This window comes from Diaphorina citri, unplaced genomic scaffold (assembly GCF_000475195.1).
Source record: "Diaphorina citri unplaced genomic scaffold, Diaci psyllid genome assembly version 1.1 scaffold1040, whole genome shotgun sequence".
In the NCBI taxonomy this organism is placed as follows: Eukaryota; Metazoa; Arthropoda; class Insecta; order Hemiptera; family Psyllidae; genus Diaphorina; species Diaphorina citri.
The window spans coordinates 15,286-38,390 of NW_007378470.1; the positions used below are offsets into that span (position 1 = coordinate 15,286).

General features: G+C 39.9%; 3 protein-coding genes across 3 annotated transcripts in view; 2 read left to right on the forward strand and 1 right to left on the reverse strand.

Annotated features, from left to right (window-relative positions):
- LOC103513869 (neuroligin-2-like) overlaps window positions 1-15,827 on the forward strand; it is a gene marked incomplete at its 5' end in the record, with an annotated part of 26,205 nt that extends 10,378 nt beyond the window's left edge. Inside the window, 2 exons of the mRNA XM_026826967.1 lie at window positions 14,744-14,947; window positions 15,529-15,827. Coding sequence (XP_026682768.1) covers window positions 14,744-14,947; window positions 15,529-15,827 — 503 coding nt within the window. The remainder of the gene's footprint in view (window positions 1-14,743; window positions 14,948-15,528) is intronic.
- Window positions 15,828-16,630: 803 nt separating this feature from the next.
- On the forward strand, window positions 16,631-18,187 carry LOC103513866 (B-cell CLL/lymphoma 7 protein family member B). The gene is made up of 3 exons (XM_008478715.3): window positions 16,631-16,719; window positions 17,144-17,346; window positions 17,526-18,187. The coding sequence occupies exons 1-3, from the start codon at window positions 16,631-16,633 to the stop codon at window positions 17,651-17,653; spliced, it is 420 nt and encodes a 139-aa protein (XP_008476937.1). The 3' UTR covers window positions 17,654-18,187.
- Window positions 18,188-18,607: 420 nt separating this feature from the next.
- Window positions 18,608-22,650, reverse strand: LOC103513870 (uncharacterized oxidoreductase C24B10.20-like). Its single transcript, XM_008478718.2, has 5 exons — window positions 22,566-22,650; window positions 20,439-20,490; window positions 19,566-19,759; window positions 18,971-19,120; window positions 18,608-18,736 (listed from the first exon to the last, which is right to left on the reverse strand). Exons 1-5 carry the CDS (start codon window positions 22,644-22,646, stop codon window positions 18,608-18,610), a joined length of 606 nt encoding a protein of 201 aa, XP_008476940.1. The 5' UTR covers window positions 22,647-22,650.
- Window positions 22,651-23,105: the final 455 nt, after the last annotated feature.

Consider the following 23,105-nt stretch of genomic DNA (forward strand, 5'->3'; position numbering starts at 1 on the left):
GGAAAAGTCAAAAATAAACGCTAAAAGATAAAAGACTTTTCTTTCACAAAACGAATAACGAAAAAAAATTATTCAAAGAAAAAGATTTTATAAGTAGACTTTTCTTTCGCAAAACGGGACAAAAAAATTAAACTTTCTGAAACCTAGATTTCGACTAAAAGTTATCGACAAATTAATGGATTTACCGACTTTTGAAACTAAGACTTTAACTCCGGCGTAACTCAAGGAACTTCTATAAGGTCTCTTTACTCGTAGTCACCATTGGCCTATGTTTCTTTCCTCCTTCTCTAACTAATTTTCACGATCTTTTCGGGTTTTATTCAAGACAGGGACTTAGAAGACATTTTTACCCTAGACTTTAAAATTCTTATCCATAGTTGACGTTATGGACCACACTCAGACCCTGTTTTTACTCAAAATGTGGGTTTGGTAAAACTTATACATATGTTCTTTCACGAAAAAAAAATCCCAAAAAAGTAAACAAACACAAAAAATCATCCGTTAGGACATCTTATGAGAGAATTTCCTATCATTAAATTATTAGGGTGAATTGATGGGAGAAATGTCTTAACGGAGGTTGGTGAAATGCAATTTTCAACTTTAATTCCCCATCAGTGCTTAATGATTCAATTAAGGCTTGATTGAAGTTTGGTGAAATCGGCTATCTATCTATTATTTTTATTTTAGGTATTTAGTCTGGCTGAGGAACTATAAACAGAAAGCAGATCAGCGTCTAGCTAGGGCACTATAAACAGGGAGTAGACTAATCCAAATTTCCTCACGCTATATCAATAGCGAAGGTTGAGTGCGAAGGGCATCCCACTCGGAAAATTTTGTTTAGCCAAAAACCAGTTGGCCTCAAAGCATCACTCTAAAGCTGATTGAGAGGCCGACAACAAACGCCGAGCCCATCTGAATATAGGAAAAGGGGAAGAAAAAGAAGAAGATTTTTTTTATGTATTTAGTGAGATCCCTATTTTCCTATGAGGTCGATTGAGGCCCGTATCCAGAATTTGAGTGGAGAGGCCTAATAATCCGCCAATAAGAGGAATTTTAATGCTTAATGCACTACGTTAAATTTTATGACTTGACTTGGACTCGAACCACCAACTGTATTGTTTTGTACAAAGCTTATGGTACCTGAGATCAATCAGTGTGATTTCTCAATATTTAGCCTTTAAGGCTAAATCACCATTTCTCAATCACCTTAGGAGGTTGGTGATCGAACCACCAACCTCCAGATCCGAAGTCCACCGCGCTAATCACTACACCACTGAGGTTGGTTTAATCCGCCAATATGTATAGTGTCTGTGACATTAAAAACCCCTTAAAACAACCAAAGTTTAAAAAAATTGGACCTGATACTTTCTCATTACATTGTATAGGTTCCCTATACCTACATATTGATGGTAGAAAGTAAAAAAAAAAAATAATAATAAAAAATCTGGACGGTGATCGAACCCACGCCCTCCACTGCTCCAGTCACCGACTAGCCCGTAGCTGAAACATTTCTATCGTTCTCAATTTGAGTTGTTTGCTCAAACAAAATTTTTTCCAACGTAGGTAAATAAAAGAAGAAATTGGGAGAAAAAGAGGAGGGAGAGAGAAAACGAATGAGGAAAATTGAGAGAAAGGAGGGAGGGAAAAAGACTAGTCCATCTTTTCCTTCTCTTTTCTCTTTTTGCTCTAAACTTCCCCCTTAAAGTCCCCTCCTCCTACTCCTCCTTTATCTTCTTCTCGTTCACCTCATCCTCTTCTTTCTCGTTCTCTTCCTCCTCCTCAACCCCATCATATTTTATCTAGTATCACTTCCGTCTTCTCCTCCTCCTGCTCCTTTTTATCCTATTCCTCCTCTTCCATTTTCGCCCTTAATGCCTACTCTTCTTTTTATTTCTCCTGCTCCTCCTCTTTATCCTGTTTCTCCTCTTCCATAATGCCCTTCCCATTCTTCTTTCTCTTTCTCCTCGTTCTCCTCCTTTCCTCCTCCTCCTCCTCCATCACCACCTCTTCCATTTTCCTCTTTATCGCCCTTCCCATTCTCTTTCTCTCCCTGCCCCTGCTCTCCCTCCTCTTACTTCTCCTCTTCTTCCTATTCCTTCTCTATCTTCTCCTCCTCTTTTCCTCTTTCTTCTCCTCCTTTCCTCCTCCTCTTCCTCTTTCTCTCCCTTCTCCTCCCCCCCCCTCTCACCAGCTAAAAGTCATCTCGCGCCCTGATGTTTCATCCCATTATTTTCAACTTTATGAACAACATCACATCTACTCCAGAAAACTCCAGACTGGAATAAAGGCGGCTACACACGATCAAACTTTGAGGACTCCAGTACAGTAGGTATACAGTAGAAAGTAGAAAAGTAGAATGGAAATAGAGAACCTTTAAAAGCGGAGAAAGCCGAAAAAGACAGCGGAGAAAGAAAATGAGAAGAATAAAAGGACGAAAAAGAAGCCAAAGAAGAGGAAGAATAAGAAGAAGGAGAAAAATAAGAAAGAAAATACCGTTCAAAGATAAGATGTTTTTAAAGAGATTTGATGTTACTGTAACAACGGTTGTCTTTTCGTCCTGAAATCGAAGGGGGGAAAGAAAGAGGACAAGCCTATCTTGCCTGGTAGGAGAAAGAACGCTTGATTATTATTTGATCAAGTAGGTATAGCGTAGGTACTGGAATCTTGATCGTCTGTAGTCACCTTGAAGTTGAAGCTCAAAGTTTTTTACGACAAAATCATGTGCAACTCGAGAGAGCTTTCTGGCGCTTTCTCTCTCCTCCCTCCTTCTTCCTCTCCCTCCCCCTCCCTCTCTCCCTTTTTCCCCTCTTCTTTTCTCTCCCAGACTTTTTTCTTCTTCTCTTTCTCTAACTCTCTCTCTCTCACTCTCTCTCACTCGCTTCGCATTGTTCTTCCTTTTCTTTGTTTCTGGTTTTCCATTTCCCGGATTTACACCTTTTCGTTTCTCTCTCTCCTTATCCATTAGTAGAAGAACTATAGCAATATCAGCTGCAGTTTAGAAGTTGTTAGAAGCAGAAGACTTAGGTACATCCGTGTGTGCAAATCCTAGACTTTTACTCCAAATAGGTATCTCGAAACAATGTGGTTTAGTCCGTTCTTCCTCTTGACCCTTCAAATGAAATAGGTTTACTACCTATATTAAATCTAAAGAATTAATATAGGTGGACATACATAAAAAATATTTCTGATGCCCGCCATAAAATATTTCCCTTGACAAGCGGCCTGTCAAGCAAGAAGTTCATTCAATTAAATTTAACAAATTTAGATTAAAATAAACTGACATCAAACCTACCCATTTACCTAAAAAAGAAAGAATAATTTGTGAAAATCATAATAAAATTAAATAATAATAATAATAATAAATGCTGAGTTGTGTTGTATTTTGTATTTTTGGCACAACTTTTAACAGAATGTCGTAAATTCTACTTCCACGGTAACAAAATTAGAGCAAAGAGGAAAAAAAGTAGAGAGAGAGAGAGAGAGAGAGAGATTAATTCATGACCTTTCGACTCCTTTTTAAGTGCCAAAGCTGCAAACGATATCATTATAAAAATTTGACATCAAACCTACCTATTTACCTAAAAAAGAAAGAATAATTTGTGAAAATAATAATAAAATTAAAATAATAATAATAAAATGCTGAGTTGTGTTGTGCTTTGTATTTTTGGCACAACTTTGAACAGAATGTCGTAAATTCTACTTCCACGGTAACAAAATTAGAGCAAAAAAAAGTAGAGAAAGAGAGAGAGAGAGAGAGAGAGATTAATTCATGACCTTTCGACTCCTTTTTAAGTGCCAAAGCTGCAAACGATATCATTATAAAAAATTATAAAAAAAACCTTTTTCTTAAATCTTTTCTCCATCGTTCATAAGTTTTTTTCAGGGGATAGAGAGAGCGGAGAGAAAGAAAGAGGGAGAGAGAGAAGAAGAGAGAGAGAGAGAGGGAGGGAGGGGAGAGAGAAAATCTGTAAACATTAATACAATACCTTTTAATTATTTTTTTATATTTGCAACTTTCATTTAACATTTTTTCCCTTTTTAATGGGAGAGTTTCAGAGCTTCTCTCTCTCTCTCACACACACTTTCTCTCTCTCTCCCTCCCTTTTTCTCTCTCTGATTTGTTTACAATCATAATATCTACATTTTTTTACTTATTTTTAAGCCGCAAAAAAAAAATCGGGCCCTTAAAATTACTTTTTTTCCTCTCTTATTTTTTCTCCTTTTGCCTTAAAAATATAAATATTTATAAAGCTGGGTTAGCTGGGATGTAAACAAATATCCACAAAATTGAGGAAGGAAGGAGAAGAAGAAGAAGAAGAAGAAGAAGAAAAAGAGAAGATACCGAAAAGGAGAGAGTTGAAGTGTAATACATTAACGAAGAAGAAGAAGAGATAAAGGAGGAGAGGGAAGTGAAAGAGATAGAGAAAAGGAGAAAAGAAGGGAGAGAGAGGGAAGGAGGAAAGAAAGGAGAGACGAAGAATTGAGAGAAAAATGAAAAGGGGAAGAATGAAAAAGAGGAGAGAGAAAAAGAAAATGAATAAGTAGGAGAAGGAGAAAAGAAGAAAGATAGTTGAAGGGAGGTAAAGAAAGGGATAGGGAGATCAAGAAGAAAAGGAAGGGAGAGAGAGACGTGAAGAGAATAAAAAAGAGAGATAAAGAGAGAGAGAGAGAGAAAAGAAGGGAGGAAGAGGGGGAGTATTTAGTGTTTCTAGGTTAATGACAGTTAAAGTATTTCTCCCTTGGCGCTTACCTGCCTTGTGTAAACATTCCAAAATAAACAGAAGAGTTCGTATATCAATCATCAACTTGTGCTTATTAGTGGTTTTGATAGTTTCCAATCCACTGATTTCATTATGCCTGTATAAATTTAACGGTGATAGAAGGGAGTGATTAATCCACTAGTTTCATCTATCTATGTAGTAAGCACCTAATTTTCATACGTTTGGTCTAATTAGGCCACGTGGGTTTATTAAGGAGCGCGGTAGCGCTCCGCCCCGCCAAGTCAAGTCAAGAAAGTTTGACCGCGCTACTAGAAATTTATAATACATCAGGACTTAATATTTATTTATTTTGAATAAGTTTGATAGAGGGAACTGTGACAGCCGAGGTCTCATCGTCCCGTAATCGAAGATAGTAGGACAGAATAGAAGAAAGGCCGTTCTGAGAACGAACCTTATCTGATGAGAATTAATTTCGCCCGGGGCGGGAATCGAACATGAATCTTCTGATTAGTAAGGCCGCCACTGACACATTGATAAAACCTGGGAGGAAAGTAATAAAATTCCAATTTGGGGGAAAAGTACAAACTTTATACCGTTCTGTGAGATATCATATCAGAAGAGAGAGAGAGAAGAGGGAGAGAGAGAGAGAGAGAATGTACGCTTGTTATGCGCGAGAGAAAGAGGGAACGAAGAGGGAGAGAGGGAAGGAGGTTTAGGGGGGAAAGAGTGAGCTCCCTTGGCTTAAGAGAGAGAGAAAGAGAGAGAGTGAGGGAGGGAGAGAAAGGGAGACATGAATATTCAAATGAAATAGGGTAAAACCCCCAATCGCCGACACCTGTTGTAATCGTGGACACCCTACTCGTATTTCTTTAATAATAAGAAATCTGCGTGAGAAGGGAGAGAAAGAAGAGAGGGGGAGGAAATAAGGAGAAAGAGAAAGGAGGGTGAAAGAAGAAGGGACTGGAGAGAGAGGAGAGAAAGGAGACAGGAAAAAAGAGGGGAAAAGGAGAGAAGCCAAGAAGGCGGAGAGAAGGAAGGGAGCATTCATGAAATCAGAAAAGTGGACAGTGTCGAATCTGGTTCTCTGGTATTGGGTACCACTCGATAAAAGGTTGTCCCCAAATAAAGAGGAGATAGAAAGCGAGAGGAGAGGACGAGAGTGAGAGAAGGGGATAAAAAAGAGGGATGTAACATATATTGAGGGAGAGAAGAATGGAGGAATGGGAGCTATGGGAGGAAATGGAAAGGAGAGGAGAGAGGGAAAAATGGAAGAGGGAGGGAGAGAGGAAGGGAAGATATGAAGTGGAGGGAGAAGCAGTGGAAGTTAAACGGGGAGTAGAGAGATTAAGAAAGGAAAGAAGTGTCGGAAGAGAAAGAAAGGGATTGGAGAGAGATGGGAGGGAAGAAGAGGGAAAAGAGAAAAAAGAGGGATGGGAGGTAGGAAGAAAAGGAAAAGGAAGAGAAGAAGAGAGAAACCAAGGTAAAGTTTGCTGTGTGGGTAAAAGTTACCTTCCCTAGAATGGAAATAGGAATAGGTGCCTACAATAATACAGGAATAGGTACCTAACAATTTCGTATGTGTAGGAAGTTTTGGAAAAGTCTGGTGTAGGTACTTAGGTATGTAGGTAAAAGATAGATAAATTGTTCATATCTCCCCAAAGTCGGTAGAAATATGGGGTAGTAGAAAATACCGTTTTGTCCGTTTTTTAGATGAAATGAAATTATTGGCATTGTTATATGTAGTTCATAGTAGGTAGGTAATTGTTATTATGTATTGAAATTATTATTGTTCCCGCACAGCCAAACTTTAGAATAAATAAATTAGGTTCGTTCCCGGAACGGCTGACTTTCTTCCTTCCTTCTGCCTTCGATTCTGGAACGATAAGACCTGTGGGTACAGTTCTCTCCATCAATCCTCAGAAATAAAAATAATAAGAAAACTTTCCCTGAATTGTTCAAATACACCTTGGTAACACCTATACCCAAGAAAGATCCCCATTTAATTTGTAATAACCGCCCAACCTGAAAACATCTGAATGCATAGGTGCTTTAAACTCTAGTGATTGTATCACACGGGGCCAATTGGGAGTCTCGCTATTGGTCTCGAGTAAACACTACTGGTGTCCAATAACATTCCAGTTCAACTGACCAACTCAGTTTCAATTCGTTATAGACAAAGGATCAGTTTTTGTTAAAAACTGAAAATGCCCCCCTTTTTTCCCTATGCTCCACGTCTGCATTTCAACCCCACATTATTAACAAACACACATACTGAGTTTACAATCACACACAGAATTCACAGACAGAACAAACAAACAAACAAAACGGGGAGGGGGTCTCCCCGGCAGGGGCGTCCTCAGACCAACTGGACCCCAGCCCTGTGAACACAAACAAAATGGGCCGACCGGCCCTTCTTCGTAACATAAAGAAGCAAACACAAACAAACCAATAGACAGGCAATCGGACAAACAGACGTTCAGATAATATATAGTCAGACATACAGAAAAACAAACAAGGTTTAATAGGGTAACTATTACTGCCGAGCTCTTATTATCGTTCCGAAAGAGAAAGTAAGAAAGTTTTCGTGTACGGAGTTAAGCTTAAACAAATTAAGTTCTCCCAACTTATTTTCTGTAAGAAAAACTTGTTTCGGGCCCCCTTTGTGAAGTCCAGGCCTGTAGCATATGGGCTCGAATATACCCCCCGTGTGACCGCCCCTGCCCCCCGGGTCTGTGAACACAAAAGCCCTGGTAGGAAACCGAGAGATGTGAAAATTGTTATGAGAACAGACTGCTAAATAAACTCCCCTAAACCTGCAGTGTTCTTACGGGACTACCACAAAAAATCCCAGACAAAGCCCAAAAAATCCCAGAAATCCCTCATTTAAAAAAAAATCCCTTAAAATTCCCTTAATCCTTATTTAATAAATTTCTTAAATTAGTACCTTCTAATAGTTCTACACTTCTACTATACGTACCTCCTTTTATTGCTCTATTTAGATTTAGACTGGCAAAGGACATTTCTAACGAAAGGTTCCTCTCGATCTCGGAAGGTATCATGTCGTGTAAATCCATGTTTTCATCCAAGTGGAGTCAAAACCGAAGGCTAGGTTATCTCTGGAATTCAAACCAGCTAAACTATTGTTCTAATGAGCCTGGGTAACAAAATAACTCAGGAAAAATGTCCCTGCAGAGCGCAGAGCCTACCAAGACCCGATTAGGTCCAAAATCTAATGAGTAAATTTCCATTTTGTGTTTACCAAGAAACACACTACAATCACCTCACGTGAGCTCATGGGGAGTCAGAAAGATGTGGTTCAAAGTTTTCCCATGATATTGTAGGTAATTCGGTTGGACCAGTGGTAACGCGCTTGCTTGCCATTCAGAAGGTCCCGGGTTCGAATCCCACCATCGACAAAAATTTGTACTCGTTTTTCGATTGCAAATATTTCAACGGGTTACTTTCTGGTGTTCTCGTGTTGACCCAGCACCTAAATGGGAAGTATTGTGCCCCTTCTCGCCCATCTGACGAAAGGCAAACTACGGGATGGGCATGCCACGCCACAGGCCACATCAAGCGTTCCACCCTAAATTACATAATGATGGCCTGAGTGCGCCCTATATTACACCTTAAGTAATGGTGGTCCAAGTTTGCCCTATATTACAACTTAAGTAATGATGATCCAAGTGCGCCATATGTTACAACTTCAGTAATGTGCCCTAACTACGGCCCATATTACAATGTTGGCCTAAGTGCGCCCTATATTACCTACACCTAAGTAATGGTGGTTCAAGTGCGCCCTTTATTACACCTTAAGTAATGGTAACCTAAGTACGCCCTATATTACAGTATTACACCTTCAGTAATGGTGCCCTAAGTGCACCCTATTTAGATCTGTAGAATCTGGTTCTTTTGTTGTTGTTGTTGAACCAGGAATTCCTCCTAAAGATTCTTTTAAAAGTTGCCCGTGACTTGCCAAAATTGGAGGAAAATAGCATTTGAAAAGGATTATCTAACAAGGGTCGTTTTTCAATAGAAAACAGCATGGCAACTGGCCCTTGATTTTTTAATTGTTTAATAGTTTTTCTTTTTTTAATTTCTTGATTGTTCAGCTGTTCAACATCTGCAGCACCTATTAGCTACCTCCTCGTTTTGACTTAAGGAATCCTTAAATTATCTCATCTGCCTTAACCTCTGAACCTAGCTGGGATTTTCCATACGTGAGGCGTTGGAGTTTCACTTGAAGTAAATAATGAGTGTTTTTATTTTCAACGTGATGGATCTTTTCCTTGTGTAAGAATCTATATTAGCCGCCTCCGTCGAGTGGGTGTAGGCTTGTACACCAGAGGTCCTGGGTTCGATTCTACAGTTACGTAGCTCACTGTACTACTATTTGCAGTAAGCACTAAATGCAGTTTCTTTGTGTTATTATATCACAACTTTGGTGCTCACTGCAGTATTGTAGGATTTTCCCAATATCTCAATAATCCTAACATCCATTGTTTACCTACCATGCTGGCACCGGTCGCTATGCGCATTTATATGTCATAGCTACTCATTTTCCTCACGAGGCTGAGTGGGCCGCGCAACATCCAGTCACGGAGTCAATCATTTGCTTGATACAAATTTCTTGACCCCGCCGGGAATCGAACCCGGGTCTCCCGCGTGCAAGGCGAGTGCAGTGACCACTACGCCATGGGAGCTGACTCTAACTTTGTTTTAAGGATGTCCTATTCCTATCCTGTGTTGGTGTTACCCGAATGGTGATGTCAGAATAAAAAAAAAATATCTTTTTTTAAAATGACAAACCTACACCGCACCGGGTTGATGGTATCCAGCCATGTCCTGAACCGCAGTCAACCATCGGCCATCGGCATCGTGTTTATTCTTTAAAAGCAGAAACCCTTTGAATAACTGCCAGCTAGCCAGGCTGGTTAGGATTCTCCTCAGTCCTCCCTGTTTATAGTCCCACAGCTAGACAACACTAGTCTACTCTCTGTTTAACGTCCCCTAGACAGACCTATTTTACTCTATTTTAAATCTAATCTATTCTATTCTATTCGCAGGAACCCTAACGATGCTCAAGATGGTGGAGATATGGTACACAACACAGTGAGAGCAGAGAGGACCAAATTCAAGAACATCGAGTGGACAGCTTATGAGAGTGTACATAAGAAATATCTCAGTCTGGGTAAGTAGAGAGAGCTCAGAAGTTGCGGGTTCGATACCCGCGCGGGACGAGCTTTATCCTAGAAACAGATAGGTCCTAGTTAGGCACATGAAATTGTAATACATAGTACATGGTCAATCCTGTTCATTGTGTAAAATAAATAAATAAGGTTCGTTCTCAGAACGGCTGGCTTTCTCCTATCCTGTCTTTCTTCTGTCCTCGACGATAAGGAGACGATAGACCACCGCTGTAACATCATTTCCCCTCTGCAAAAAAAAAAAAAAAAATTGATTGGAAACCACCCTGATTTTTTTTACCATACTGCTTCGCCAGTGACTAGGGTTTTACCCCAAACAATTCGGACAGACAGATCTCGTACATGCATACAAACACATTACTATGTCTATAGGATTCTCCCTCTAATCTATCCTTCTTACCCCGGGTTCTCCGGCCCTTACTTCTCCCTCCTAACACACGGGTCTCTCGGTAGACTACCTCTATGTTTCAGGCGCCCCGGAGCTGCTTCAGATCGTCGAAACCTCCCGCTCCTCCCCCCGCAGCGGGGGCGGCACGGGGCCCTCCATTCTCAAAAAGCCGCCCCTCGAAAACAGTTCCATCCTGGTCCTTCAACCGCCGCACCGGTATCCTCCCATCGAGTTCCAGGACGTGAAGATATCCTGCAGTGCGACTTTGCCGCGCGCGCCGCCCCCTCCCCGTTTGCCCGAGTCACAACCGCTCCTGTCGGGGGGCGGCACACTGGGCCGGTACAAACCGCAGCACAAGACCATTGACGAGCTGAAAGTGTGACGGCCTGGCGAGGGATTCAACATGGCGGACGAATTCAAGATGGCGCCCGATGGATTCAATATGGCGTCGGTGGTGACGGAAGAATTCAAGATGGCGCCCGAACATTTCAAAATGGCGTCGGACGAATCAGAGATGGCGGCTACTAGTGAATTGTCGTTGAATGTAAGGACCCTTCCGCCTGATGTGACCTTGAACCAATTTAGTTTCTAATTTTGCTAGGATGTTTCTAATGTTATTAGGATGTTTCTAATACTGTTGGAATGTTTCTAATACTATTAGAATGTGTCTACTGTTATTAGAATGTTTCTAATGTTATTAGATTGTCTCCTAATTGCAATGTTTCTAATGTATTAGAATGTCTCCTATTGGAATGTTTCTTATGTTATTAGAATGTTCTTGATATTAATAGAATGTGTCTAAAGTTATTAGAATATTTCCTATTGGAATATTTCTAATGCTATTAGAATGTGTCTAATGTTTCCTATATTTGGGAACGTCCACGCAAAATCTTTGAAAAATCACAAAATTAAATTTTATCCAATCGACTTTTTTTCTATATGGGATGAAAGAAATAAACATTTGTAAGTGGGACCCGTCTGTGAGACATTTTGTAAGTGGGACCCGTCTGTGGGACATTTGTAAGTGGGACCCGTCTGTGGGACATTTGTAAGTGGGACCCGTCTGTGGGACATTTGTAAGTGGGACCCGTCTGTGGGACATTTTGGGGTTGTGCAATGCGGATTCTAAACGAGTTAATTTGGTTACTAGGGTTGGAACCGCAGCCTTTTTTTAACCTGTTATTGTGATCAAAGTTTCCTAGTCTATGTGGTGAGGAGTCACCCTGTATATTGTACAGTTCTATAGTTCATTCCACCCTGTATTTAATAGTCCCTTTTTTAGTCTGTTTTTTTTTTTTACTTTCTATTTCTTTGGTGATTGTGATGGTGACAGTTTTAACTTTCAACCAATTTTAAAATTACTACCATCCTGTTCTGTATTTAGCCCTATCCAGTCCGTTGTGATAATTCACATGGTATAATGAGGCCCTTATTCACACTGAAAAAAAGCTCCTTTTTTGGTCTAAAATTACTGGACTAATAATTTTTCTTGTGTTAAAGAATCACAAGTGCCGAAATGAGAATGCTGAGATGGAGTTGTGGGGTTACCAGGCTGGACAGGATCAGAAATGAAGTAATAAGAAATTATAAGAACGAGATCCATTCACTCATTCACATTTCATAGTTCACATTTCATAGTTCACACACTGATCGCTCTATCTCTAGTAAGAAATAAAATCAAAGTAACGGAGGTGTCGAAGAAAGTCCAGGAAAGAAGAATGCAGTGGTATGGATATGTTCAAAGAAGAGAGGGAGGTAGGACTTTATTGTTAAAACTCCTTCAATTGTGTAAATAAATGTCTCCAAAAAAAAGAAGAGAAGAGAGGAAAACTATGTAGGAAAGAGAGTTGAGAGGATGATAGTAGATGGAAATAGGGGACGGGGCAGACCGAAGAAGAGGTGAAAAAACTGCATAATTAAAGACCTAAGGGAAAAGAACCTAACGGGGAATGAAGTGCACAACAGGGCTGACTGGAAGAGGCTGGCGAAAAACGCCGACCCCACTTTTAAGTTTCAACCAATTTTAAAATTACCATCCTGTTCTGTATTTAGCCCTATCCAGTCCGTTGTGATAATTCAGATGGTATAATATGAGGCCCTTATTCACACTCGAAAAAAAAGCTCCTTTTTTGTCTAAAATTACTGGACTAATAATTTTCCTTGTGTTAAAGAATCACAAGTGCCGAAATGAGAATGCTGAGATGGAGTTGTGGGGTTACCAGGCTGGACAGGATCAGAAATGAAGTAATAAATAAAATCAAAGTAACGGAGGTGTCGAAGAAAGTCCAAGAAAGAAGAATGCAGTGGTATGGACATGTTGAAAGAAGAGAGGAAAACTATGTAGGAAAGAGAGTTGAGAGGATGATAGTAGATGGAAATAGGGGACGGGGCAGACCGATGAAGAGGTGGAAAAACTGCATAAAGACCTGACGGAAAAGAACCTAACGGGGGATGAAGTGCATAACAGGGCTGACTGGAAGAGGCTGGCGAAAAACGCCGACCCCACTTGAGTGGGAAAAGGTGTAGAAGAAGAAGAAGAAGAAGAAGAGTTAAAGAATCACAAGTAAATAGCGCCGAAGGTGGATTTTTTTTTTTAAGTTTGAAAGAGAGAAGCGCTACCAACCGAGCTAATTAAATTGGGCTTAAAAAAAAAAAAAAACTTTCTAGGTCCCTATGTTGTGTGAATAAGTTCTTCTTACTCAGTTCAGTCCTATTCGTGTGTCTGCTAGAGTCTGCTACTATGTAACGATGTAAATATGTAAGGTGCAGATTACATTATTACCTACCTAGCAGTAAACACTTTTCATTTTACCATAGAAATTTTATTGATATGAATTTTCCTGTTTTTTAAATAACCTAAATTATTATGTTGTAAATATCCAAGTCAAAAAAATAATATCATTAATATAAAAATAATATTGTTTAATTGATTAATTCGTGCTTTTTTTTAGGTAGCTAAACAAGTGAGTTGTTTTTTAGATTCATCCACAGGTTGCTTCCTCCTTCACGAGGGTTTGATAGAGGGAACTGTTACTGTTAAGGTCTTATCTTCCCGAAATCGAAGAGCGGAAGAGGAGAGGACAGTATAGGAGAAAGCCAGCCGTTCCGAGGACGAAAACTATCCGCTCAGGATAAAATTCGCCCCGGGCGGGAATCAAACCCGCGACCTAGCGCTTGCAGGTTGCAGGGCAGACGCACTACTAATCAAGCTAACTGGAGTGCAAAATTGCCTCGGCCTCGGCCTCGTAAGTCGTAAGGCCCAGGCCAGAAGTCTTATCACACCCAGATGTAAGTTGTAATGCACATTGCATATTCAGTAAGAAACCAGGCAGTCATACAAATTTGAGCTCCAATTTTTCATACTATAGCTAAAGACAAGTGAATTGTTTTTTAGATTCATCCACAGGTTGCTTCCTCCTTCAAGAGGTTTGATAGAGGGAACTGTTACTGTTAAGGTCTTATCGTCCCGAAATCGAAGAGGAGAGGACAATATGGGAGAAAGCCAGCCGTTCCGAGGACGAAAACTATCCGCTCAGGATAAAATTCGCCCCGGGCGGGAATCAAACCCACGACCTAGCGCTTGCAGGCAGATGCACTACTAATCAAGCTAACTGGCGTGCAAAATTGCCTCGGCCTCGTAGCTCGTAAGGCCCAGGCCAGAAGTCTTCACACCCAGATGTAAGTTGTAATGCACATTGCATATTCAGTAAGAAACCAGGCAGTCATACAAATTTGAGCTCCAATTTTTCATACTGCCTGTTTCCATGGTAACGCTTTGGATATGGAGAAAGTCGATTTTTATTTAGGCCTCACGGACCGAAAAGGTGATTTGCATTTCTGGTTGGGGAAAAATTTAATTTTAATAAATAAATTTTATCTACGGCTGTACCAAGAGATAGCCAAAAGGAGATCGGTCCCTAAAATCAATTTTTTGTATCCGAATTCCGAAACAAAAATTAATTTTCTACCATTTTCGTTTCGGTTCACTTCGATCATCTGAATAAAAATCGACTCGCTACTACTCAACCTAAAAACATCAGAAAAATAAAATCGTAGCCTCGCGGTTGCGTGCTAGCTTCACGAATGTAAACAGTCAGCAAAAACTTCATTCTTCATTCTTGAAAGCTCGGAACTTTGAAGAATTTTGTGAACGAAACCTCGATAAATTTGAGTGCCATTTCGCCATTTTTAGGGCGTTTTCAGTTTGGATTTTCCTTTAGGACTTCAATTTCTTCATCATGTCGAGATCAGTGCGAGCGGAAACCAGAAGCAGAGCCAAAGATGACATCAAAAGAATCATGCATATTGAGGATAAAGTCAGACATTGGTAAGTCCCAAAAGTTTCAGTAAAATTTGTTCCGTTCAAAAGCTTTGCTTGCTGTCCACCATTTTGGAATTTGGATAGCCAGACCTGTCTCCTTCCACAGGTTGTTCCCTGTTGATTCTGAACGTCCTGATATTCGCCGGCGTGTATTATCAGCGGGATAAATCCCGTCAGGGCGGCTCAGGTCACCAGGACTCGGCGGGCAGTATACATAGCAACACGAGCTCTAATGGGAGTCAGAACGGGGCGGGTATGATCAAGCAGCGCCGCCAGGAGAACGGTGGACCTATGTCTAATATTAGTGCAGGTAAATAGAACTCAATAGAATCATCCTGCTGGGGTAGGACTAAGAAGTCCTTTTATCTTAAAATTAATACCTAGAAAAAGTTAACATATGACTCATTGACTGAGTGGTCAATGAAAAAACTTTTTTATAACTCACTCCCTTTTTTAAGAGGTTTGATAGAGGGAACTGTCACTGCTAAGGTCTTGTCCTCCCGAAAGCGAAGAGAGGGTTGGAGAAAGCCAGCCGTTCCGAGAAAGAGCCTTCTCTGTTTAGATTAGAACAAAGTCTGTTCCGGTCGGGAATCGAACCCGTGACCTAGCGCTTGCAATGCAGACTCCAAGCTAACTAGGCTGCTTTGTTTATTGACTTTTTTTTTACTTGGGGGGGGGGGATATTAACGTCACTGTAAAACTGTCAAGTTTTCAGTGACTAGGGTTTTATCCTAAACAATTCGGACAAGACAGATCTCGTACATGCATACAAACACATTACTATGTCTATAGGATTCTCCCTCTAATCTATCCTTCTTACCCCGGGTTCTCCGGCCCTTACTTCTCCCTCCTAACACACGGGTCTCTCGGTAGACTACCTCTATGTTTCAGGCGCCCCGGAGCTGCTTCAGATCGTCGAAACCTCCCGCTCCTCCCCCCGCAGCGGGGGCGGCACGGGGCCCTCCATTCTCAAAAAGCCGCCCCTCGAAAACAGTTCCATCCTGGTCCTTTTACCGCCGCACCGGTATCCTCCCATCGAGTTCCAGGACGTGAAGATATCCTGCAGTGCGACTTTGCCGCGCGCGCCGCCCCCTCCCCGTTTGCCCGAGTCACAACCGCTCCTGTCGGGGGGCGGCACACTGGGCCGGTACAAACCGCAGCACAAGACCATTGACGAATTGAAAGTGTGACGGCCTGGCGAGGGATTCAACACGGCGGACGAATTCAAAATGGCGTCGGATGAATCAGAGATGGCGGCTACTAGTGAATTGTCGTTGAATGTAAGGACGCTTCCGCCTGATGTGACCTTGAACCAATTTAGTTTCTAATTTTGCTAGGATGTTTCTAATACTGTTGGATTGTTTCTAATACTATTAGAATGTGTCTACTGTTATTAGAATGTCTCCTAATTGCAATGTTTCTAATGTATTAGAATGTCTCCTCTATTGGAGTGTTTCTAATGTTATTAGAATGTTCTTGATATTAATAGAATGTGTCTAAAGTTCTTAGAATATTTCCTATTGGAATATATCTAATGCTATTAGAATGTGTCTAATGTTTCCTATATTTGTTTATTTTGTAAATTATTGTCAAGGCTCATTTAGGGGTGCATTAATGGAAGAAAAGTAGGATATAATGGAGAATATTCAGCTTAAAAAAAAGTTTTTTTTTTTTAGATGTAAGCAAAATCGGTGAAAAAATCAAGGTAGAAAATGCTGTCGATACCTACAGTGTTTTGTAGATTGTTGTTGAGGAAGAGTAGAAGCGTCCAAGATTCCTCTGCAATACCTACTCTTGTCATTGTGACAACACCATTTATCATGTTAAACCTTTTTTATGTTTACAGGCACACCTACCTAAACATACAGAAATACTATTTTTCCGGAAATTCCTATATTTACAATTTTATTTAGATAAATTAATCTCTAAAAAATAAAAACATTACGCAATTTGTAAAAAAAAAAAAAAAAAAAAAATCTTCAATTTCTTCATCATGTCGAGATCAGTGCGAGCGGAAACCAGAAGCAGAGCCAAAGATGACATCAAAAGAATCATGCATATTGAGGATAAAGTCAGACATTGGTAAGTCCCAAAAGTTTCAGTAAAATTTGTTCCGTTCAAAAGCTCTGCTTGCTGTCCACCATTTTGGAATTTGGATAGCCAGAGCTGAAACTTGGCCAAATTTTGAATGGACTGGAAGCTCATTTCCTGAGAATCACTTTGGAATGAAGTTGGTGTTTTCATTGTCTGATATAGATGAAAATGGGTGTTTTTTATATTTTGGTTCTTGGGAGACACAGTTTAGAAGTTGTTCTGCTTATAGGGTGGGAGTTTACGGCCCTAAATGTCCTAAGTTCCAATCACAGATAAATATCTAAAATAAAATTATTTGAGTATTGATTAAAATTTCAGACAAGATTATTTACTTACTGTAGCCATTTGAATTGAAGTAAGAATATATTCTATTTAGATATAATTGTGTAATCCATCATTTTTCTTTCCCCAGGGAGAAAAAATGGGTCACCATCGGAGACACCACAATGAAGATATTCAAGTGGGTTCCCATATCTACGGACAAGAAGAAGATCAACCGATCACATCACAATTCTCTCACGCACTCGACACACACAAACAACAACAAAGAGAATTCATTGAAACGAACCCTTGACTCATCAAATTCCAATTTTGGACTTGAAGATTCAAACACAAGTAAGTTTTTTTTAAGTATCAGGGTGGGCCTGCACCATAGTTCTTATTGATTTAAACTTTTGTTTCTAACTGATTGGCTGAATATCAGATGAAATTGTAGTAAAAAATGCCTTATAGGTAGTTTTTTCCCCAAGACTTTTTTTTATTTTTACTGATTGCTACATTTCCTACTTTCTCAGGTTTCTCAGCTGTCAGTGACTCACAAGATCAAACCAACTTCTCCACACACCTTGGTTTCTCGGAAGACTCCAACTCACAGAGCAGTGAGCCACCACCAAAACAGTCAAAACCCTCGTCTGGAGAATGAGACACAAGTAAGAATTAAAAACCTATTATAGGTAGGTAAACCAAACCGAGGTAGGTCTTTATGTGTAAAGAATATTCCATAATGTAGGTATTTCCATGTTTATTTGTCTCTATTTATTGTCTCAAATTAGTGTTGTTACTTTATGTGTATTTAAAATTTTAACCTTGTTTATTTTTACCTAGCAATAGTCAATGGGGTTATTTTTATGGATTAATCATATGGATGGAAATAAGATGTGCTAACATAGTAGGTAGGAGGCTAATAAAATTTGTGACAGATAGATACCTCAAATATTTAGAATGAAGGTTAGTTACCATTACCATTCATTGATTGGTTTTTGAACAAACTTTCATTGGAAATATTTTTCCTTTTATTGGGTAATTTCTGACAAGAAGGAATTTCTGTCAAGGAAGAAAAGGCAACAGTAAAATTAAATCATGTTACAAATGTGCATGGAAAAATGTACACCTCATATTTTTTGTAAATAAATTTATTATTTGTCTACCTAGCTAATAAGTTTTGTATACAATGGGTCTGAGTTGGAATGGTTTGATTTTTTTTTTTTTCTATATAAGTATAAAAGTACCTAGGTTTTTGTGTTTTTACCATAGAAACCTATGTATGTGCTGTTGTGGGCTTGAGTTGAATTTTTTCAGTTCTCTATGTAGGATCAAAGAATTTTGAGGCCAGCCTAGTTAGCTTAGTTGGTAGTGCGTCTGCCTTGTAAGCGCTAGGCGGCGGGTTCGATTCCCGCCCGGGGCGGAATTTATCCTGATGGGATAATGTTCGTTCTCGGAACGGCTGGCTTTCTCCTATCCTGTCTTCAGCCAGCCACTCCGAAAACAAACCTTGTCTGTTTAGAATGAAATTGGCCCTATTATACCTTCAGGCACACTTCATTTGTCAAGGGTCTAGGCTAGGTTTTCCTTACCCTTGGGGTCAATTTAATTTGATTTAGTAATTTACCTTACTACAGCGATAGGGGTGGAATCCTCCCTGGGTGTTATCCTCTATGGATCCCATTATGGAGCTTACATTGACAATGGCGGCCCTACTACTGCCCAGAGGGGCCGCACTGTTGGCCTCAGAGGCTCCAAGAACTGTTCGAAATAACCAAGAAGTTCAGGAACAAACCTTATCCGTTTAAAATAAAATTTGTCCCGTTAATAACTTACCTTAACTCCATAAAAAAGTTAATAACTTACCTTAACTTTTTTCTGCTTAACCCCATACACAAAAAGCCCAATCTTAGGTTTAGATGTAGGGGCTAGACAGCCCTAAAGGATGGGTTAAACTTCTACGAATCTACGAACTTACCTTACTACAGCGATACGGATGGAATCCCCCCTGGGTGTTATCCTCTATAGATCCCATTATGGAGCTTACATTGACAATGGCAGCCCTACTACTGCCCAGAGGGGCCGCACTGTTGGCCTCAGAGGCTTTCTTCAGGAGGGGTAACATCGTCTGAAATTAACAAAAATAAAATGAATAGAAGAGTCGTAGGTATTTTATTAATTATTATCGACCTCTGTGGTAATTTCGCCAAGGAGATACTTCTACACCCTGGCTGCCAAAACATGTTCCATGGTGTTTACCCACATAAACCCATGTATGAAAACCTCTCCCTTATATAAGAAACAGACTCTTTAATTCTTGGAATTTTTTCATCAAAAAAATAACAAAATATCCCTGAGAGGCCTCTTTTAGATAACTATTGAAAATACATCACCGGCCAATGGCAGCAAGTGTGTTCGCGCTACTACTCCCATAGAGGAAAAATCAAGGAAACTTGGAAAACCTCCGGATAATAAATTACACCTCATGTTTATAGGTACTGTCGATGCTGACTGAGGTAACGGGATTTTGCAGTCTTCACACAGGATTAACAAGGTTCTCTTAAATTTCTTACTTTGGTCAGCATGAGCGGCGCTGTCACATTGACTAGGAAGTGATCCGTCATTTGTTCCGGCTTGAGAAGGCCTAGCCTCGTAAATTTGGCGGCTATGCCAGCATTATTGACGAGAACATTGAGGCCTTGGTCTTTAACAACGTCGGAGATATCCTTGAACAGAACGTCCTGTTGTTTGGAAAAGTCCGTGACATCTGGGAAGAAATAATAATAATAAACTCTTTATTGTTGAAAATTCATACAATACATAAAGTACAAATTTAACAAAAGGCGGGATTATTGCCTTAGGCAATCTCTGCCATCCAACCCAACATAGAATTGAATCATAGAACTGAATACTGTATTGGTTATTGGTTCGTACAAAGCTTATGGTACCTGAGATCAATCAATGTGATTTCTCAATTATTTTTTGGTTCTAATCTATAGATACATGGTAGACTGTATTGGTTCGTACAAAGCTTATGGTACCTGAGATCAATCAATGTGATTTCTCAATTATTTTTTGGTTCTAATCTATAGATACATGGTAGAATTGAATAGAATACACCCTGTTTAAACTGCCGAAATGAGACTAAAAATTCGGGTATACCTAAAAAACTGATTACACAAAATTCAACTGATTGGCCATAAGGAGTGCGAAAATTAGCTGACTGACCATCAATACTCTACTCCCGCGGTCTAAACAAGGTCTCATGTATTTGGTACTTCATTGCTACTTATTTACCTACTTCAATGCCACTTATTTACCTACTTCATTACTACTTATTTACCTACTTCATTGCTACTTATTTACCTACTTCATTGCTACTTATTTACCTACTTCATTGCTACTTATTTACCTAGGTACTTCAATGCTGGAAGAAGTATACTTACCTAGTTCAATCACGTGTAGGTTCGAGTGTTGCTGTGCCAAAGCTAGCAATTCCTGGGGGCATCATTGCAGTAACAGTGATGTTTTTTGGGTTGATATTCTAAGGTGACTTGAAAAAGTTCATTCTGGATAAATTTATGCAACTTGTAAGTAGCAGTTAGAAAAATTGGTAATTCAAGAAAATGATTTTCCGCATGAGACCTTAAACTGTTGGAATTGTGGGGCTTTTTACCATTATCTGCTAGCTTTAAATAAGCATATCTATTAAGTAAGTAATTAAATGAAAAACCTGGGAGGTTCATCTTTTGACCCAAAAATGCAGCACTTCTACTTATGCTAGTTTTTAGAAATAACATCATGTTATTTGATTTTATTTTACACTGAATCAGTCATATTATGTTCAAGCAGTTAGGTGTGTATCTATGAACTAACCCATATAAATTAACAATTTCAACAAAGCAAATCAACACATGAATATTTTTCTTATGAAAGTCATGGTTTTTGTATTGTTTGTCACCTTTCATTTATTGAAACCATTGAGCAAAGAGGCCCCAGAGATAGGTACAATTAACACAAACTTTCCCACTCCTTGAGTTTTTCAGTAGAAAAAGGGAAGACAAAATACAAAATAAATCATCAAATCTTAAGTCGTTCCAGAAATGGGTTGACTGTGAACAAAGCCTCTCCACCATGTTCTTCTATCTTTAAACCAACACAAAATAAATATATATATATAAAAAAAGAGAAGAAAGATTTTTTTTTTTTTTTTAAATCAAGAATGAGTGTATTTGGCCATTAGCAAATTTGCACAGTGCAGAGTAGGTACATCACATTAAGTATATAGGTAAGAATTTTGATGGAAAAGTTCATGGGATGTTCAAGTCAATGTCAATCGACTATATGCTGTTGTAGACTCAGGCCTTTTGTGTATCTAGGTGTAACGTTTAATTTTTAGTTTTAATATAAGATTGATCTCAGTAGAGGTATGCCTCCATTTTAATGTAACATGAGTTGGTCGAGTTTCAATGTGAATGTGTAGAGATTTGTTCAGGGGCAAAGCCAGTTCACTACTTGGTGGAACTTATTAAGTATTCAGCCAAAATGCTCAGATTTTTTGAAAATCTTTTTTTGTATTAGGTAGGTACTTATTGATTACATTTGTCAGATGGACGAAATAAATTTTCAAATTGAGTGAAGATTGGGTTAAATTCGGTTCCGGTTGAATGAAGACATCCCTCTAAAACAAGCTGGGTCCGTCCCTCCGGGATTTTTTTGTGCATATGGTCGCGCTTTGCGCTCCCTTTTTACGGTCGCGCTACGCGCTCTCAGGGCTTCGCGGTTGTGTATGCGGTCGCGCTTCGCGCTCCCGGGCCTTCGCGGGTTTGAGCATAGGGTCGGGCTTCGCGCTCCCTTGTTTACGGTCGCGCTACGCGCTCCCGGGGCTTCACACGGTTGTGCATGCGGTCGCGTTTCGCGCTCCTTTGTTTACGGTCGCGCTGGGCGCTCCCGGAGCTTCGTGGTCTTTCTCGCTTTGAGTTCATAGGTCGTCGCGACAATTTTCAAGATCAGAACTCATTTGTGTGAGAAAATATCCCCCAAAAACCATTTTTCTGGTTTTTGACTTTATGGTTCTCTGGACAAAATTTGCACCACCACTTTCGTGTTCCTGGTAAAAAGACTTTCAATTTGATTTATAGGTCGACCAGGTTTGGATAAGTCCTTCTATGGGAACACACACAGAGACAGACGACTCCGAAACGAATACAATAAATAGTCCGTCCCTTAAACCTTTTTATTAGGTACTATTAATACTATTGTAATAATAAAGGAAGGACGGACTAAAAATCGCCTCATCTAGGAGGAGAAGTGAAAGGACATTTCCCCTCCAATAAAGAGGTCTGTGCTGTGTTGTTCCATTTCAACGAGCACAAAATTTCGTGACTTGAAATTTTTCATACGGATTTTTGAAAAATTCTTCTCGCAAAAAACATTTCTCACTTGCATTCCGCTGTCTCTTCCGAAGTTTTTTCATTTAAATTAATTTTATATCGTAAAATAACCGAATAATGGCACCGATATGTAAGTAAATTTCTATTTTCCTAAAGAATTGTCAGAACATTTGAACTTACTGCGGCCTTGTCTTTATTCCGACATGTTGCAAAAATATGAGCAGGCTGATTATTTCCAAGTCCAACTAAAACTTTGATCATTCCTAGGCCCTCGAACCATCAACCCTTAAATACAAAGTTCACTGTGCTCTAACCTTTGTGCCTCTGACTCAAAGGTTAGTTTTTTTTTTTAGAGGTTTTGACAGAAGGAACTGTAACTGCTATGGTCTTATCGTCCCGAAATCGAAGAGAGAAGGAAGACAGGATAGGAGAAAGCCAGCCGTTCAAGAACGAACATTATCACGTCAGGATAAAATCCGCCCCGGGCAGGAATCGAACCCGCGGCCTAGCGCTTCGTTCCGAGAACGAACATTATCCAGGATAAAATCCGCCCCGGGCGGGAATCGAACCCGCGGCCTAGCGCTTACCGCCTCGAGAACGAACATTATCCCATCAGGATAAAATCCGCCCCGGGCGGGAATCGAACCCGCGGCCTAGCGCTTACAAAAGCCAGCCGTTCCGAGAACGAACATCATCCCGTCAGGATAAAATCCGCCCCGG

Coding starts and splice junctions, on each gene's coding strand:
- LOC103513866 (XM_008478715.3), top strand. CDS start 16,631: ATGTCGAGATCAGTGCGAGCGGAAACCAGAAGCAGAGCCAAAGATGAC. Junction 16,720..17,143: donor GAGGATAAAGTCAGACATTG/GTAAGTCCCAAA, acceptor TTCTTTCCCCAG/GGAGAAAAAATGGGTCACCA. Junction 17,347..17,525: donor ACTTGAAGATTCAAACACAA/GTAAGTTTTTTT, acceptor CTACTTTCTCAG/GTTTCTCAGCTGTCAGTGAC.
- LOC103513870 (XM_008478718.2), bottom strand. CDS start 22,646: ATGATCAAAGTTTTAGTTGGACTTGGAAATAATCAGCCTGCTCATATT. Junction 20,491..22,565: donor GGAATAAAGACAAGGCCGCA/GTAAGTTCAAAT, acceptor TGATGCCCCCAG/GAATTGCTAGCTTTGGCACA. Junction 18,737..18,970: donor ATCCGTATCGCTGTAGTAAG/GTAAGTTCGTAG, acceptor GGAGCCTCTGAG/GCCAACAGTGCGGCCCCTCT.